The sequence below is a fragment of the Balaenoptera acutorostrata genome, chromosome 10, assembly GCF_949987535.1.
Source record: "Balaenoptera acutorostrata chromosome 10, mBalAcu1.1, whole genome shotgun sequence".
Taxonomy (NCBI): Eukaryota; Metazoa; Chordata; class Mammalia; order Artiodactyla; family Balaenopteridae; genus Balaenoptera; species Balaenoptera acutorostrata.
Genome location: NC_080073.1, coordinates 35912541 through 35931101, shown reverse-complemented (window position 1 = coordinate 35931101; position 18561 = coordinate 35912541). Strand labels below are relative to the sequence as shown.

The following is an 18561-nucleotide window of genomic DNA, read 5'->3' as shown; positions in this document are numbered from 1 at the left end:
TGTAATTTATAAAATGCTCTCCCATAGTGATCTCCTATGATCCTCTTACACCCTGTGACCTTGTGAGGCAGGTACTTCACAGATGAAGAAGTAAGTCCAGAAAGACTGTGATTGCTAAAGTTCACCCAGCTAGCGGCGAGCAGAGCTGGGACTCAGAGCCCCTCACTCTTACGGCCATTTTTCTAGTTCTAAAGTGTACCACTGAGGAGTTCTAGGACGTCGGCTAAGTGTGACCAAAACGTGACCATCAATTTTCTAACTCTTCCTGTAGGATTCTTTTTATTCACTTTGCCTTCTGCAGTCTGCAGTGAGCTATAATAGTTGGGGAATTTTGGAGATTTGTGAAGAAATAGTTGGAGGAGGAAGCAAAGGGACTAGAGGGAAGAAGTTTCTAAGAAGAAAGGTCTGTGAGTGATGGAAGGGTCCCAGTTAGGCAGGAGCTGGGAAAGGAAGCCAAGGAGAGGCCTGCTGAGGGAAAGGGGAGGGGGAGCAAGCTAGTAGAAAGTTAAGAATCCTGAAAGACCTTTCGTAGCACTTAGGCATTTAGCTTCACAGGACAAGGTGTGTGGTGTTCTGTCCTTCAGCCACTTGGTTACTCTGCCACATCAAAGTCTAGCCTGTTTCTGATGTAGAGTGTTTGCGAAGCCCCTCCCACCCACCCTGGCATTCTTTGCTATTTACTATTAAAGTAGTGTCAGTCTTTGAAAAATTATGAAGCTCTGGATATGTTTCCCTCTCAGCCCCATGTGTTCCTTGTATTTATCAAAATGGAACACTAACAAATATTTATCCAGTTTTATAGATGTGTTGACGATAAAGACTACCAGGTGCGGCTCCCTGCCATGGTGATTATTTTGCTCAATACATGATTGACTGAGATGTCTTCAGTGTATTATAAACACACATTAAAAATAGCAACCTAAAAATAAAGATAAAACTGACAAATAGGAAGTTCCATATTTTTGGATGCAATACATTGCCAACCTCGTTATTAGGACACAAAACAGATAATCCTTAGTGACTTATATAACTTTATATAATGATTCTTCTTCAAATAAATGTCTTTTTGGCTCCTACAATTTTTTTTTTCATTTATAAAAGTTTTTCAAATTGGAACCCTTTTTTTTTAATTTTTTTTTTTTTTTGGTTCAAATTGGAACCCTTTCAAAAGAGGCTTTGTTTGTTTGTTTGTTTTTCTGTGTGTATGTCCTAATAACCTAGGACATATAAAGATCTGGCTACTTTATCAAAATTTCAAACTCACGGTCCAATTTCAATTTTTAGCACCCACTTGTGACCATAATCATGAAGCTAAGAAAGGATATTGCATTTTCATGTTGCATTTTTGTCAAACAGAAAATGTTCTTAAATTGGCCCAGTACTCTCTACTTTGCTAATCAAAGGGGATTAAAGGGGTTCAAATCACTCGAGATTTGTTACCGCTTATTTCTGTGTGTTATGAAAACAATTTAAAATTAATGAAATAAAGAGTCTTAATATTTTTATCATTTCCTACTTAATGTTCCCCCAAAACATTGATTTAAACGTTGAAAAGACATATAAGTATCAAGGATCTGTGACTTAGATTTTTCTTTAGAGTAGTAAGAAAAGTGAACAGGTCTGCATATATTGTCCGTGCCAGGTTCGGAGAGATACGGGTGCCATTTAAGCTTCAGTTTTTGTTCTGTGAATTGAATAAACAACTGCTCTGAAGAAACGAAAGGAAACTATCATGTTTGAACTATAAAATTTCTGACGTTTATTGACTCTCTGGATCTCCCAAACAACTTCCTGTCCTCGTAAATTTGCTCCTGTGCTTGGTCAGATGCAGGCTTGTGTTATTTTTCCATTGCAGCGTGTGAATATACCAGTTTTATTTCCAGCGGTTAGCTGCTTTTAACCTGGACGTGGCTGTGCAGTAGTGCTGACTAAACCCAATGTTGGATGTGCTGTGTGTGTGTGTCCACTGTCACATGCAGTATGTGCCATGGGGCTGCACTTACGTGCATGGGTGTAAATACCTATTTCACTATTATCTCTGTCCTCTACTTTGTCTCCTTTGGGGTTGTCAGTATTGACTGTTGAATCTAAATAATAAAGCATGTACAGGAAATTAAAATATGTAAAGCAAAGTACAAAAACTATTTAAAAAATCCGACTGCATTCTATTGCTTTGGGACTATATTGAATGACAGAATACTCATGAACGAAAAGGAGAGTCATCACCATGGATTGATCTTAATGGGGGCAAAGAGTTAAGTTTTGAGGTCAGGCCATAAAGGTAAGAACTAAGACCAACCAAAGGAAGGGCAGACTCCTGCCAGCACCATTTAAATGGTGCCCTCCCTTCCCTCCTTTCTCTCCTTGCAACTGCGTATACTTAAATTCACATAAGGTATATGATTCAAGTTGATGGTATGTATCAGTGCTTCTACAACATTATTTTATTTTATTAAAAAAAATTTATTTATTTTTGGCTGCTTTGGGTCTTCGTTGCTGTGTGTGGGCTTTTTCTAGTTGCGGCGAGCGGGGGCTACTCTTCGTTGTGGTGCGCGTTGTTTCTTATTGCGGTGGCTTCTCGTTGCAGAGCATAGGCTCTAGGCACGTGGGCTTCAGTAGTTGTGGCATGCAGCCTCAGTAGTTGTGGCTCGCGGGCTCTGGAGCCCAGGCTCAGCAGTTGTGGCGCACAGGCTTATTTGCTCCATGGCATGTGGGATCTTCCCGGACCAGGGCTCGAACCTGTGTCCCCTGCATTGGCAGGTGGATTCTTCACCACTGCACCACCAGGGAAGTCCCTACAACATTATTTTAAATCTTCGCAATAAATCAATAAGATGGGTGATATTATTCCTGTTTTGTCCCAAGAGAGAAAGTGACTTCCCCAGAGCAACATAGCTAGTAGCTGGCAAGGCCAGGATTTGAACCCAGATCTACCTGGCTCTAAAGTCTAATCTCTCAAATACACCGTATTAGAATGGTAAGAAACCTTAGAGATCATGTTTTATAACCACTTTATTTCACAGATGGGAAACAAGACTTGCCCCCTTTGCTGCTTCCCTCAGTCAGCGTGGATAATGGGGTGTCAACTGTATATACTAGACTTTGCCAGGATTTCCCAACTGGGGAAATGGAGAGGATTTGGTGCATCAGAGAGTGATGGATAAGATTTAAGAATTGGGTCAAGGGGGATGGGAATGAACCAGTTAAAGGAACTGGAATTACATAGCCTGATGTGAAACATAAATCTGGCTCTTCAAGTAAATAGTTAGTTGATGAAGGATAAAAACCAGCTGGGCTCTACTTTCCATGTGCCAACGCAAGAAGAAAGGCCTGTGTATTTTGCTGGGTGGGGGTATAAGTCAGTTGTAATCAAGAAGTCCTGATGGGGGTGGGGTGTTGGGAGGAGGGTGGCTAGTTAGAATAGTGGGATAGGGGACCCTCCCCCCACCTGCCAGGCTGGAAGCTGCCTTCTGCAGGTCTTTATGTTTTCCTCCCCAAGTTAAGAATAGCATTGCCCCTCTCAATAGCTATAGTTAAAAAGTAACATATTCTTAATTGACCCATCAGAACTTCCTGCACCTACAAATGTTTCTACTCTCTGATCCATCCTGCCCACTGGGGTTAGAGCTATTTTCATGAAGCACAACTCTGATACCAATTCTCTGCCCGAAGATGGCCCCAGAATAGCTATTTTCAAAGTGTGGTCGATGAAACCCCAGAGGTAAGGTTGCCAGTTGCAGCAAATAAAAATATAGGATACCCAATTAAGTTTGAATTTCAAATAATCAACAGAAAATTTTTTAGTATATCTATGTCCCAGGCAATATTTGAGCATCCTGTATTTAATCTAGTAACTCCTACCTGGGGGACCTTAAGATCCTTTTCAAGGGGTCTTTGAGGTCAAAACTATTTTCACAGGACCACTAAAACTTCTTCGCTGTTTCCACTGTGTTGACATTTGCACTGATGGTGCGAAATCAACAGTAGTTAAAAGTGCTGGTGTCTTAGCATGAATCAGGGCAGTGACACCAAAGTGTACTGGTGGACGTCGTGTGATGCACAGTCTCTGTCATGTGCTCACAGTAAAAAAAAAAAAAAAAAAAGCCAGTTTTACTTAAGAATCTCCTTGATGAAGCAGTAAAAATGATTAGTTTTATTAAATCTCAATCCTTGTGTAGATGTCTTCTTAATATTCTGGGTGACATATTGGGATGTATGTATAAAACATTACTGCTGCATACAATGGTTGTCTCACTTGTGTGATGGTTTGAGGTGCAAAGCTGAATGGTTGCTTTTTTCATGGAACACCACTTTTACTGACAAACTTTGGTTATTGAGACCTAAGTATTTGGCAGATGTTTTCTTGAAAATGAATAAAGTGAGCCAGTCACCTCCAAGAAAAAACTTGACAGTGTTTGTGCCAATTATAAAATTTGAGCTTTCAAGTGAAAATTAGAATTTTGAAAAACTTCTGTCTACCACTGAGAGCTTGACAACTTCCCAATGCTCAAAGACTTTCTGATGAGCTTGGTGGTGATAACAATGAATGTGGGGTGTTTTTTTTTTTTTTGATACTATAATGAAACATGTCAATATTTGGAAAATCTGTGTAACTCAGTGAGTCAAAATATTCCAAATGACCAATGCATGATATTACCAAATTCTGCATCGGTAGAAAGATTCATTCACAGTGCAATATAAACTGAGTGATTTTAATGTAACAGTGTATAAAAAGTTTGCACTGTTATGGTTTTAAATTCCACATTTCAACTAACCTTTAAAAGTCCAGTTTTGGTGTCATACCAAAGAAGAGTATCCATAATTATCTGAAAAAGCTATTAAAATGGTCCTCCCTTTTTCAAATTCATATTTGTGTCAGGCTGGATATTCGTCCTTTATTTCAACACAATCTATCACTACAGATTGAACGCTGAAGGAGATAAGAGAATCTAGCTGTCTTCTTTTTCAGCCAGACAGTAAAGAGATTTGCAGAACTATAAAAGAATGCCATTCTTCTCATTATTTTGTTTTGGAAACTAGAGTTACGTTCCTTTAAAAAGTATGTTAACACGTAATGGGCTTATTACTATTTGAAAGTGAACTATAAATGATTTTTAAAATGTTCTCTGTTTGAATTTTGCATATGGTGAATATCAAGTGAGACCATCTACATGGCAAAAGCTCTTTGGGGTCTACCATAATTTTTTAAAAAAATATTTATTTACTTATTTATTTAGGCTGTGCCGGGTCTTAGTTGTGGCACACAGGATCTTTGTTGTGGCATGCATGCGTGATCTAGTTCCCCGACCAGGGATTGAACCTGGGCCCCTTGCATTGGGAGTGCGGAGTCTTACCCACTGGGCCACCAGGCAAGTCCCTACCATAATTTTTAAGAGTGTGAAGGGATTCTGAGACCAAAAAGCTTGAGAATCACTGGCCTACAGGACAACACCTAAACTGGTGAACCAGATATTAGGGATTCCTGCCATTCTACTCCAACCTGCCTTTGCCACCTCACTTATCATGACTGTCTCTGAAGTAACCCCAGGTTCCAGCCTAACCACCTACTTACTGATTTCTGCACATGTTCTGCACTTGTCTGCCTGACTCTGTGCATGCCATTCCTCTACCTGGAACACATGTCCACACCCCCTTTATCCACCTGTCTGGTGGTTAGTGGGTCAGAGCTACCTCCTTAGGGCCTGAGGATGGAGAGACTCATTTAGACCCAACGTCACAGTCTGTTTATGGCTATACTGTGCATATAGCCTTCAGGATCTGTTTATTTGTCTTCCTTAATTAGAATTCCTGGAGTGCAAAGGACCCAATTTTTCCCTCTGTTTATATTTTTTCCCATCTAAAGGCCAAGTGTCCTGCCATAAACTTTATGGGATTTTTGTAAATATTAGCTGACAATTTCTACCGATATCTGTGGGCTTTTATGATCCTGTGCAGATTAACCAGAGTATTTAGTGCCTGCTGTGAGCAGAACACTTGGCAGTGGGGGAAAGGGGGCTAAGGAGGTGATCCTTGCTTAAGGACCTGAACTGTGCTTGGAGAGACAGGATTTATAGCCAAAAAGCAATCAAACAAGACACAAGAAGGTATGTAATCAAAGGAATAACCAGGTGCTGTAGGCCTTTAGGGAAGGGGAGATGGGAGCCGGGGCACACGCGTGTTTGCGGTCGCTCGAGAAATCTGAGCAGGCTCCTGGGAGGAGGCAAAGACTTGCTGGGGACTCGTTAAATAGGGAGGGTTTAGTTAGAGGCCAGCAAGGCAGGATTTTGGGTCAGCAAATAAACACAAGCCAGGGCAGATTCAGGAATGAGCACAGCATGTTCACGGCCTAATGAGGAGGCTGCTGACCATGGTGAAGGTGAATGGTGTGAAATGATAAGGTTGAAAGCTGGTTAGAGGAGTTTAGATTGGACTTGGAAGGAAGGAAGAACCAGCTTTTTTTTTTTTTTTTTTTGGTTAAGTAAGTGACATGGTGTTTTTTGAGCCAAAGATGGGCTATTTGTGGGAGGAGGAATGGAGATGGGGCATCTAGTTAATGGCCCAGGGGTGTGAGGTGGTGAGGCTCTGGACTGGGGTATCAGCAAGGTTTTTGGAATGAAATTCACGCAGGTCACCACGTCTAGAATGCCAGCGTGGAGCCTTTAAATGGCAGTGTTTTATATATGAAGGCCTAGGGATTAAAACTCCACAGTAGTGTGTTAGTGACATAATTGGGTCTTATCATGTGTGGCTGATTTAGAGGTGAAATCTTTTATTCTAGCCTTTCCTCATGTTTTATTGTTTCAGCTACTAAATAATTGTGTGTGGTTTTGGGCAATTTACTTAACTCCTCGGTGTCTTGGTTTTGTCATCTGTAAAATGAGGGCATTAATAGTTTAATAGTACCTGTCTCATAGCCTCGTTATGAGAATTACATGAGGTAATACATGTAAAGTGCCTATTTTTGCGCCTGGCACATAGGAGGCCTTTAAAAAATATTAGCTATTATTATTTATTTATTCAGTAATTCACATTATCATGGGAATATAAGTATTTAAATTACCCAATGGGCCAAAGCATTCAGCGCTAAGCTGAATGAAGGCCCTCAAAAAAAGAAAAAAAAAAAAAAGCTTCCTGGAGACACGGCAAAGATGGGATTCAGAAGCTGGGATGGAAAAATGTTAAAAATTCTAATTCCATAAACTCATTAAGATCTAAAGTGTAAAACTGGGAGACCCAAGTCACAATTTAATCTTGTCACTTCTCAGCTTAAACACCTTCACTGGCTCCCACTGCAGAAAAGATAAATCTGGTCTTTTTAGCAAGCCAGCAAGCCTTCCTTCACTGACGTTTCGTTGGCCATCACAGCCTTCCTTCCCCAGCCCAGCGGCCTGCGCCTCAGCTGCTCTGCACTCCTGCTAATTTTCAAACACATCCTATCCTGCACTGCAGTCTCCCTTGCCTTCACTCTTTCCCCCAAAGCTCATTCCTCTTACCCCATTTATGCACTGTAAAATTAATCACCTGTTTTTAATAGACTTTATTTTTAAGGGCATTTTTAGGTTTACAGAAAGATTGCATAGAAAGTAGAGTTCCCATAAACTCCCTCCCCCAACAGTTTCTCCTTTCATTAACATCTTGCATTAGTGTGGTCCATTTGTTACAACTGATAAACCAGTACTGATACATTATTCTTAACTAAAGTCCATAGTTTACACTAGGCTTCACTCTGTGTTGTACACTACTATGGGTTTTGACAAATGCATAAGAATAATGTCCTATAGCCACCATTACAGTATCATACAGAATAGCTTCATTGCCCTAAAATCACCCTGTCCTCCACCTACTTATCGCTCCCTCTTCCCCTCCCTGTCAGTTTCTAAGAATCAGTTAAAATGCCATCTCTTTTGTGAAAATATCTCAGAATCCCTCTATTATGAATGTCTTTGATGCTTGCATAGCACTTTCTTCATACCTGTTATAGCTCCTATGTTCCAAATATTATTAGAGATACACACACTCTCTTCTTCCTTTACTAGAGTGTCTGTCCTTGACGGAGCGTCTGTGCCATAGATTTATCCCCACAACACCTAGCCTAGACCCTGTTCTTAACGGGTGCCTTGTGAATGCTGGCTGAATTGTGAGCAAATATTAGGGTGGGATTTTGCAGAACAGGTCTCAAGAGGCAAAGCTTTAGACCTAGAGTTCTGAAAGCGACAAGTGTACTTGTGAATTTTAAACATGCTTCAGGACTCAGGGGTCCATGGATGGGAAACTCTCTGAAGGGAACCGGCTTCTGTCCCTTCAGATTTGGGCTCAGAATCAGCCTCGGGTGAGGTGGCCCAGGCCAGCTTTATAAATATTACTAACTAGGCCTCAGGGCTCTTTCCTTGCCTCTCCTCCCCTCCAAAAACAAAGCAAAAAAGGAAAAGGACAAGGAAGTTGGTTGTTTCCATCCATCTAGTCCCGGTGCCCCTCTCTGGAAGGCCCCTGGAACGTCTGTTTGGTACCCCCCTCTCTCTCCCCAGATGGCTCCCAACAATTGAGGGTGCCCAGCGTGCCTTCTTTGGCCAAGGAGCACCTTCCCTTAATTTCCTAGTTCACGCTGAGCTTTTTGCTTTATTTTCGCTTTAAAGACTTTGTTCTCAAACATTCTAAAACGCTGTAGGAACATGCAGATCAGAAAAGCAAATAAATCGAATCTTGTGAAGTAACAAAGCAGACGTCCTTATTCAACAACCAGCACAACGCTAAATGGGAAATATCAGTCATGCACTAGAGACAGTAGATTCCCCTCCAGACGGGAACTGCCGTTTGCAAAAACCCCCACCCCCAAAAATGAGGCAGTGAAGGTACCGTAAAACAAACTCCTCTCCTCAGCTCCCAAACGGGAGTCTGCAGTTTCTAGCAGCACTGCCTGTTCTTTTACGCGACACAAGCAGTTTGCAAGACCTCGGGCTTTTACTTCCCAGTACCTGCCTCCTAACACACGTGGGGGTGGAGAGGGAGGGAGGGAGTGGGAAAGAGAGCTGTCTTCCCCCTCCCCCAACCATCTTAAAGCCCACAGCGGCGCCAGACCCAGCGCTGGGCGGGGTGGGATGAGGGACACTCTGGAAACCAGGTTAGATCTAAAGGTGCTGTTACCTGGGGCGGCGAGTGCTCTCCAGACAGCCGGGCTCCCCCATCCCCCCGCCATCGGAAAGGGCCGAGGAAAAGTGGGGGGGGGGGGTGGCTCCAGCCCGGCTCCGGAGCGGTTTGGGAGCCGGGCAGAGCTCCTCGCCAACCGAGCGACAACCGCCCGCCGGCACCTGTGCTCCCAGGGGGCGGGGCCTCCTCCAGGTGTGCTCCGGGGGAGGACGACGCCGACAGCCGAGGCCAGCCGCGGGAGCCTAAGCGTCCCCCGGCCCCCGCCCCGAAGAAATGCCGGGGGAGGAGCGGTTAATCCGCACCCGGCCTCGGCGGGATCCGCGGGCCCCGCCGGGGGGAAGGGGAGAGCACGCCGCGGTACCGAGGGGGTTAAGCGGGAGGCCCGCGGCTGGAGCGCGCTTAACCCTTCGGCGCCCGCGGGTCTGCCGAGCCTGGCCGGGGTGGCGGGCCCCCGAGTCCCACGCGGCAGCTACCCCGACCGCGCGGGCCGTGCTGGGGGAGCCGCGGGTCGGCTTCCGATCGCCGGGGCGCGGCGCGGCCCGTGGGAGGCCCGGGGCGGGCGGGGGGAGGGAGGGGGACGCGGCGGCGGGCGCGCAGCGTCGCCAGGGCGAAGCCGGCGTGCGGCGCGGCGCGGCGGGCGCGGAGCGAGCGAGCGAGCGCCTCCGTCCCCGGATGTGAGCTCCGGCTGCCCGCGGTCGCGAGCCAGCGGCGGCGCGGGCGGCGGCGGCGGCGGCGGGCACCGGGCACCGGGCACCGCGGCGGGCGGGCGAGCGGGCGGGCATGGGGGGCGCGCCGAGCGGCCCCGGCGGCCGGGCCGGCATCCTCGCGGCGTCCCTCCGCTAGAGGGGGGGGACCAAGCCAATTCTCCTTTGCAGCAAAAAATTACATGTATATATTATCAAGATAATATATACATCCGATCTTATTTTTTAAAAAAAGTTTATTTTGCTCCGATTTTGAAAAAGAGGGAGCGTGGGTGGCCAGCGGTTTTTATAAATTATTCTTATTTTCTGTTATCTGTCCCCGTCCCTCCCCACCCCCTGCTGAAGCTTGAATAAGGGCAGGGATCGCGGCTCCTACCTATCGGTCACCCCCTTACCCGTTCCTCCCCCGCCCCAACGCCTAGCACAGTGCCCTGCACACAGTAGGCGCTCAATAAATGTTCGTGGATGATGATGATGATGATGATGAAAAAAATGCAGCATCAACGGCAGCAGCAAGCGGACCACGCGAACGGTGAGCAGCCAGAGCCTGGGCACCCGCTGCCAAATCTAATCCTTGTCGTGGTCCTCCTCTTCCCACCCCCCTCTGCCTTCTCACCCCCCTCCCATCTCTGATGCGCTGGTGGGTTGAGGGGGTTGGAGAGGATGCTTCTAGCTCGGTGTCGTCTACATAGAAAGGGGAGATGCGTGACAGCCACTCCGTTCTCCCCTTCAGGCCTTGAATGTCAGAGCTAATTCTGCATTTGTGGGGTGGGGGCGGCCGTGGAGTCCGTGGAGTACTGTGCCGCCGGAGGGGCGGCGAGCCGAGGTGATTCGGCTTCAGTGTCCTCGAGCTCAACTTTCCTCCAACGCTCCCGAGCGATGGAAAGGGGGTGGCTATGAGTCTTCAGCCGGAGCCCCCTTTCCAGCCTCTTCATCTCCTTCCCCGGCCCCTGGTTAATTAGGGAGAAGGTCTCTGGTGGCATCCGGAAAATTCTAGGATTGCCAGGTTTCAACCTTCTTGCCGGTGGGTGAAGAATCCCCCTACCCTTGAGAGGGAGGCTGGGTCTCGGAGTCGCCGGCCAGGGGGTCGGGTGGAACGCGTATTCCCGCTCGCAGCGCCGCTGTGCACACGTCGGTAACCTAGCAATGCCCGGAGAGTCGCTGCCGCTGTGAGGCTCTGCGCCCCAGCCCGGCCACGTGCAGTTACCATGCCGGCCCGGCTGGGTCGAGGGAAGGGGGCGCAGCTCCTGGCCAGCCCTCTTCACTCCTGCTTGGAGGTCACTGGAGTCCCCCACAACCCTCCATGGGCTCGCAGCCTTCCCGCTGAGCGCTCCCCAAGGGAAGACTTGGGGCGACTCCTCCCCTGGCTCAGACCGTCTGCTACCCAACCCCGCGGCCCCCTCTCAGGCTGCTGGCCAGGCAGACGTGTGCTCGCTTTGACTCTTCCTTGCTTTTTACTGAGCAAGAATTGGTTTTGCAAATGCCCATCCCTCTACCTCTGCCACCACGCTCCCTTTGACTTCTGTCTCAGTAAGGAGGTTGTGACCAGAGGCAGGCAGGTGCCGGGGTGACCTGCCTGGGTCTTGGCCTGACCCCAGGCTGGAGAGGGCTTTGCACATGGAACACCCTTGGGGTTCTACCCTGTGTACACTTGGATACCAGCCTACACTGAGGTGATTCCTGTTTAGGCCTTGAGGCCCCTGGCATAACCCAGCCTGTCTATCCTAGGTGTAAGGGTGCAGGCTGCCTGCCTTGTCTGTTTCTTTGGATGCTGGCTTGGCCGCTGCAGCTGCAATTTAAAATGCAAAAAAGCCCTAAAGATGTTTTCTGTTTTCCAAAGACTGTGGAGGAAATGAGTACCAAGCATCATGAATTTTCATTTGCAGGAAGTGTCAGTGCATAATCTAGGTATTGGTGATGGGGCTTTTGGTATTGCCCTGGTGCCAGTGGAGGATTTTTTTTTCCATGCTGAAAAAAATGCATTTGTGGCTATGGAAAGATGTTGGAGTAACACCCTGAAAATGATTAAGACTGTTGAATTATTGCCACTGCTTTTTTTTTTTTTTTTTGTGATGGTAGTTATTTTGAAGAAAAGCTGTTGTACGTATCTGTTAACTCATTAGAGATACATGGGTTTTAAAAGTCAGAAAAGATTTGAAATAAATGTGGGAATGACCTCAGTTTGTCTGAAGGAATGCACTGAAAGACTCCTTGTGACGACACGGATGTAGGGAGTTACTAACCCATTGGGCGTGATGCAGCAGTGGTCCTGTGTTACTGACACTTTGGGCAGGGCTTGTGGACTTTTCTTGCTACTCTTGCTGACCAAACCCTGCTTCTGAAAAATAGGACATGAGGTTTCAAATGGGAACATGGGGATGATTTCCCTACCGTTCTTGATGGGAAACCACTTTAGCTTTCTTCTGACACTGGATTCTCATTGTTTTGTTTTGTTTTTTAATTTTCCTTCTTCTCCTTCTTCCCAGAGGCAAACTATGCAAGAGGCACCAGGCTCCCTCTTTCTGGTGAAGGACCAACTTCTCAGCCGAATAGCTCCAAGCAAACCGTCCTGTCTTGGCAAGCCGCGATCGACGCTGCTAGACAGGCCAAGGCTGCCCAAACTATGAGCACCTCTGCGCCCGCACCTGTAGGATCTCTCTCCCAAAGAAAACGTCAGCAATACGCCAAGAGCAAAAAACAGGGTAACTCGTCCAACAGCCGACCTGCCCGCGCCCTTTTCTGTTTGTCACTCAATAACCCCATCCGAAGAGCCTGCATTAGTATAGTGGAATGGAAGTATCCTTTTTTGGGGGAAGGCTTTCTCGTTTTCTCTTTTACCATCTGTTCTTTAAAAGGATTTGCTTTCTGAAATGGCACTTACAAAGTGATAGCATTTTGGAATGTGAGCAGCAGAAGTTGTGTGTAGAGGGTTTCATGGTATATAATTTCCTATCTCCTCTGGGTGCAGAGGGGTATCTCTCTGGGTAGGTATAGGCTACTCTGTGTGTGTGTGTGTGTGTGTGTGTGTGTGTGTAGTGGTGGGGGAGGGAGTGACAACCTGAAACTTCAAAGTGGTAGATAATTAAAATATGAAATTAACCTTTGGTCATTTGACACTAGATGGTTAGTTTAAATGCACCATTGTTTTTTGGCAGTGGTATGCATTGAACCTATTGCAAATAAGGTATGCTGATTAAAAAAAAAACTGTACTAGAAATAAATACATTTTTGACCTTTAGTGGAGTCTTCTCATTTTGAGGTTTGGAATTTGCTTCAGAAACTCCAATTAATGCTAAGATGGCTTGTAGATCTGACATTTGGTGAGTCTGATTGTTCAGGTAGCTACAAATATGTACACTTGCTTCATAGGGAGGGAGCAATTTGCTTATCAATGCTATGACTTCCTGGAATTTCCTTTTGACAAGTTCCAAAACAGCATTTGAAACGTGAGCGTGAGGGAGCATGTGAAGGGAGAGGTTTGTGTGTGCCTCTTCTTTCAGCGCCCGTGTGGGTTAGAGCACAGCCCTCTCAGTGGAGGAATTTGCAGTTGCTGCCTTTATAAAAAAATTCTGTCTGTGTCCTTGGACTGGAGTTACATTTCTGGGTGTCTCCTTTGTATTTTTAAAACTGAACTCCAACTGCCCCAGGAGGGTTGTTAGGGCCCGGATCTTGGAAAACTAGGGTGTGCTGCCTGCTCACTCCCTCCCCTAAACCTGGGGGCCAGGTTCCAGTGCCTGCCACTCTTCAGAAAAGGTTGACTGAGGCCTTCTTTCTGAGCAAATGGCTTTCTAATTAGTCAGATGATTCATCCGTTTGGGTAAAACACAGCATTTCCTTCTCCCAGAAGTATATTTGGAGTTGACCTGGGCCTTAGAGCAGTTCCTAAGCATGGGAAGGAGTATGAATAAAGGGCTTCCTCACGGAGCCTGGGGGGGTGGGGGGGGGGAGGGATGGTCATGCTACAAAGGGAGGGGGTTGGTGACCCGGGCTAGAAAGTGGAGCTGAAACCCCCGTATCATTTGCGTGCCTAGCTAGGCAGCTCTTTGCACGCCCTCTGTCTTAGCTGGCTACTTTCTGTGCTCTCAGAGAGTTAAAATGAGGTAACTGTCTAGAAAGGTTTTGGAGAGAGTAGCCAAGTGTAGGATTTGAGGGGTTTTCATGTGCTTTTTCCTTTTTAGAACAGATGTCTCCTCTCCAGAGGGAGTTGCGGTGTCTCTCACATGGCTGGGGTTGTGTGGATGTGTTTTCTCTTTAGGTTCTTTTTGAGTCTGAGGACGAACGCTGGTGTCGGCCCAGGAGGGAGCCGGCTGCATAAGGTGCCCCTCAAGTGGCACGGCAGCAGTCAGAGGCACAGACTGTACTTAGCCAGAAAGATCTCGTCCTCCTCAGGTTGGCTTGACGTGACTCTGAGTAAGCAGAGGCCCCTCGGTGGGGTCATTAATTTCATGTGGAGTGAGGTGGGAGGCCTGGTGCTGTTTCTCTTTGTGCACAGTAATTTGTATATAGTAATTTATGTGAACGGAATGAATTCCTGGATGGTGCTGCCGACTCCCTTTCCCGCACTGCCAGACGTGTGTGCAGGAATTAGGGGCTGTGGCTGCCGGTGTGGGGAGAAGCCACCCCTACAAATGGGGAAGTTTGCACAATAGATCCTGAAACGATACACGATTTGTTTTTTTCCAATGACAGTTTTCTTCAGGTTCAGGGAGCAGGGTACAGGCAGCCTCCTAAAGCCAGCAGTGCCAGGCCCTGTCAGCACGGGGAGAGTGAGTTTTTACCTGCTGTTTGCCTTTACATGAAGGCAAAGCAGAGTGTCCTGCACTTGGGGAACGAGGAAGGAATATTTAGGGTCAGACCCACCCGTTTCTCTGATGCTCTGTTCTGCTTGGCTTGTCAGAATCTTGTGGCAGTGGGTGAGGATCCACCAGTACCTGGAGTCTGAAACTGGACCACCATGAAGAAAAAGTACTCTTATGTTTGCTTTCCTGAACAGCATCAGTACTTCTCAGATTTGCTGGTTTATCATTTAGGTAGCAGGAAATTAAAAAGGCAGAATGGTGGTGTGGGGGAGGGGAGAGACAGTAAGTGTGTTTCCATATAGGATAGCCCTGGGGCAATTGACTTTTAAAATCTTGGAAGGAACTGCCAAAAGGAAAAATGAAAAGGAGATTCTGAAGTCTTTTTAAGGTGGACTGCCTTAAAGTTGGGTCCCTACATAAGAGATTTTGTAATACTAGATGAGTTAAAAGAATAACTATGAGGGAAGGATAACTGGCTTTAAAAATAAGTCCATCAAATTAGTAAGGGAATAATGTCTTTCACGTCCATATTGCAGTGAGCGTTAAAGTTCTTCAAGAGGCTGAGGCTTCATGAAACTCAACGTATCCCCAGAGACATGAGGGGTCTCTGTTTCCTTCAGCGTCTTTGGATTTCCCAGAAGGAAATCAGGATGAATGGAGAAGGTCTGTGCATATCCTCAAAGCTTTAGGACTTGGAGATGTTTAGTGAAACTGTAGCCTTGCCTTTTGTGGGTGAGTGTATGGGAGAAACAGTGTCGTACAACGAAGCCCGGAGTTGGAGATTAGATTGGTGCTCGTGAAACCTTGCATTTGCAAAGACTGAAAACCAAGAGAGGAAAAACAGTCATTTTGGCAGATGTCAAATTTTGTATTGCCAGTTTTGACAGTGTCTCATAATAACACCAGAAGGTTTAAGCAAGTATCTGTTGAAGGCTGCTCTCAGAGTGATTCTTCCAGACAGACCCCTGAGATTTAGAAATGTTAAATCGAACTCTGAAAGTGTCTGGTGGTGATTTCTTATGGCCTTTTATTTAATTTGTTTATAAATTGAACACAGTAACAACACATTATAAATGGAGCTCCGGTCCGGCTGTAATCTAAAACAGTGATAACCGCTGATTAGTAAGGAAGGAAAGCGGAGGAGGGAGGTGAAGCCTGGCTTGCTTGTTACAGCAAGGGATTGGAACAGCCACCAGACGGTCACAGGTGGAATGGAGAAGGTCCTTGGTGACTTGTCCTATCCCAGTTCAGACAGAGATTCAGACTGACCCAGCCAAGAAGAGCCTCCAAGAAAACGGCTGTAACACATGGTGACAAGGATTTGTGGAAGAGGTTTGTCTCATGATGGCTTTTCTTTGTGTCTACAACAGCCAGGAATTTAGCTCTCTAAGGCCCTTGTTGCTGGGAAAACGACACGAAGTAGAAACCTGTTTCACACAGTGCCCTAATTGGATGTACTTTTAGGTTTTCATATAAAATGTCCAACAGAAGAATGAGTGTAACGTGATCCTTGCAACAGAAGAAAAGGGCGTGGAGACGTCATTTGATAGGAAGATCTGCTGTGAGTTGACCACTAACTATTACTCCTGCTGGAAACCTCGTAGTCACAGCAGTCAGTTGAATAAGGATTTGTGTGTAAAATTTTCATTTAAAAAGCAGTTCAAAAGTGGTGTGATCGGGAGTGTGACGAGAGAGATGGTTTATGTTGGTGTAACACATATATACCTTAACAAAAATTTTCAGACCATTTGACATATTTATATTATTGGCTATTTTTGCCAATTGTGTGGCCTTAGCTATTTACATCCCATTCCCTGAAGATGATTCTAATTCAACAAATCATAACTTGGTAAGTGTCCTTAGAGTTGCTGCTTGTCCTGATGTGTGCTTGTCATTTACCTCTATACTGAAGCTGGAAGCTGGCAGCTGGCTTTCTGGGTGGTTGAAGTTAACAGCTATGCATGTGATGTTTCACGGAGCTTTGCAACAGTGGTGTGTGTGTTTTTTTTTTTTTTTTTTTTGACCTGTATTCTCAAATTTATACTGAATGAAAGTGTTTAAAGTCATGAATCTTGTATAAATAGATGTGGAACTTTTCATGGAAGAGGTTTGTAGCAGATTTAAAAATAACTTTTCTCTCCATATAGGCTTTTTTTGTCGACCATTCTTTTCCTAGTAATGTTAGCCTTTTTTTTTTTTTTTAATCTAGTGTTATTTGGGAGCTGTGGGTACTTTGGTTAATTTTTCTGGTAAGTAGAGAGTTATCATAGCTTCTGTACCTGAACTATTAATTTTTACAGAAGTAGAACACAACAAAACTAATCCACGTAGCGCATAATTTGGTGAGTGTACAGTAGAGTATTGAAGTTTCTCCACTTAGTCCTATGAAATGCTCCAAGATAAAATGACTCTATGGTGAAATAAATTGGGATACTTCCATATACCTTATTGCTCTCTTAAAGATTTATAGTGCACATTAACTCAGTGAAAGCTCCAGGAAGGTCTGTAGTTAAAAAACCAGTTTCATTTTGTTTAACTCAGCTAGTCCCTAAAAGTAATTGGTCATGGATTCTTTAAACATTTTTTTTCGCAGAGTGCATCACAGTGTTTCATGGAACTTCCTTTGGGAAAGGTTGATATAGTTTAAAAAAAAGCACTGAAGAACACTGGAGTGGGACTAGGAGTTGTCCCAGTGGACTGTCAACTGGCTGTATTTTGGGGCATTTCCCAGACCCTTTTTGCATTGCCGTTTACCCCCTGTCATTTCGGGGGATCGGATGGGAAGATCACCAGGGTTGCTTTTACCTCTGACATCCTGTAATCTTTCCTTGATGATTCAGAAGCCATTTCAGGATTTTTCTGGTGCTGCAGCATCCTCTTTGCAAGGATCAGTCCTTCATGAGTGGAGGCCGTGCAGAAAGGAGGTGAATGAGGGGCTGGTCCCGGATAACAGGAAATTCTCCCTATTGTTTGCTTTCCCTAGCTGGTTCCATTTGGTTTTGGTTTCTCATGCTGAAGCTGTATTTTTGTAGGGCTGGATGTTCTTAGCTGAGTGTTGTAAAGTCAAAACTAGTGAGGGGAGAGCTCTGCCGGGGTCCGTAGATGTTGACATTATGCTCTTATGATTTTAGACTTCATGGTTTATGTACAGGATTTCCTGTTACATTTAAAATGTGTGGCACATTTCAGATGTAGTGTGATGTCTCTTCATATTTGGGCTTTTGTAGTCTGATGTGTAGGGAATTTTAAAAAATTTTGGATACTGCTACTGAAAGCACAACTGTAAATGGGAGTTGGAAACACATGTAAAGACTTACTGTTAGTATATATTTATACTGTGCTAGAGATGATCTGTGTGACTTTGGATATTTTAAATAGCTTCTGATTTAGTTGTAAACATGTGACTTTAGACAATCATTTCAAAGGAAAAGCAGAAGTAGTGAAAAGCCCCCATCAATGGGGCTAGATCATCACAGTCTAGGCCACAGATGGTGTCAGCCTTGTTACCAAATTTAACAACGTGGATGGTGACCCAGTTTGTTGCTTTTTGTAGCTCAAGAGAACATGATTAAACAAACTTAGAAAATAGATACCTTTCTGAAAGGCAGATTAATTCAGATCAATGGAATAATTAATGTAGCTGCATGTGTAAGTCAATTAATATTCTGATTTTTTTTCCCGGGGAAATTCAGGGCACTAATATAAGTACTGTTGGGCCATTTGGATTTCTCAGCTGATAAGTGAGGGAATAAAACATAGGAAATGGATAAATCTCTCTTCCTCCCCCTGGCAGTCCCTCCCCAGTGGATCTTTTATTGACAGTTCTTAAAACACTGGCCTTTTGTGGGTGGGAGAGGGCAGTGTGCTAGTTTGGCAATCCTTTCTAAAAAACCCAACATATATTTCTTTGACCT

The 18561-nt window shown here is 45.2% G+C and overlaps 1 protein-coding gene across 4 annotated transcripts in view; it reads left to right on the top strand.

Annotated features, from left to right (window-relative positions):
- Positions 1–10211: 10211 nt before the first annotated feature.
- CACNA1D (calcium voltage-gated channel subunit alpha1 D) overlaps positions 10212–18561 on the top strand; it is a 322525-nt gene continuing 314175 nt past the window's right edge. For all 4 annotated transcript variants that reach the window (XM_057555475.1, XM_057555477.1, XM_057555479.1 and 1 more), the window contains exons 1-3: positions 10212–10380; positions 12335–12644; positions 16391–16496. In XM_057555475.1, the coding sequence (XP_057411458.1) occupies positions 10314–10380; positions 12335–12644; positions 16391–16496 (483 nt within the window). In that variant the 5' untranslated portion in view covers positions 10212–10313. The remainder of the gene's footprint in view (positions 10381–12334; positions 12645–16390; positions 16497–18561) is intronic.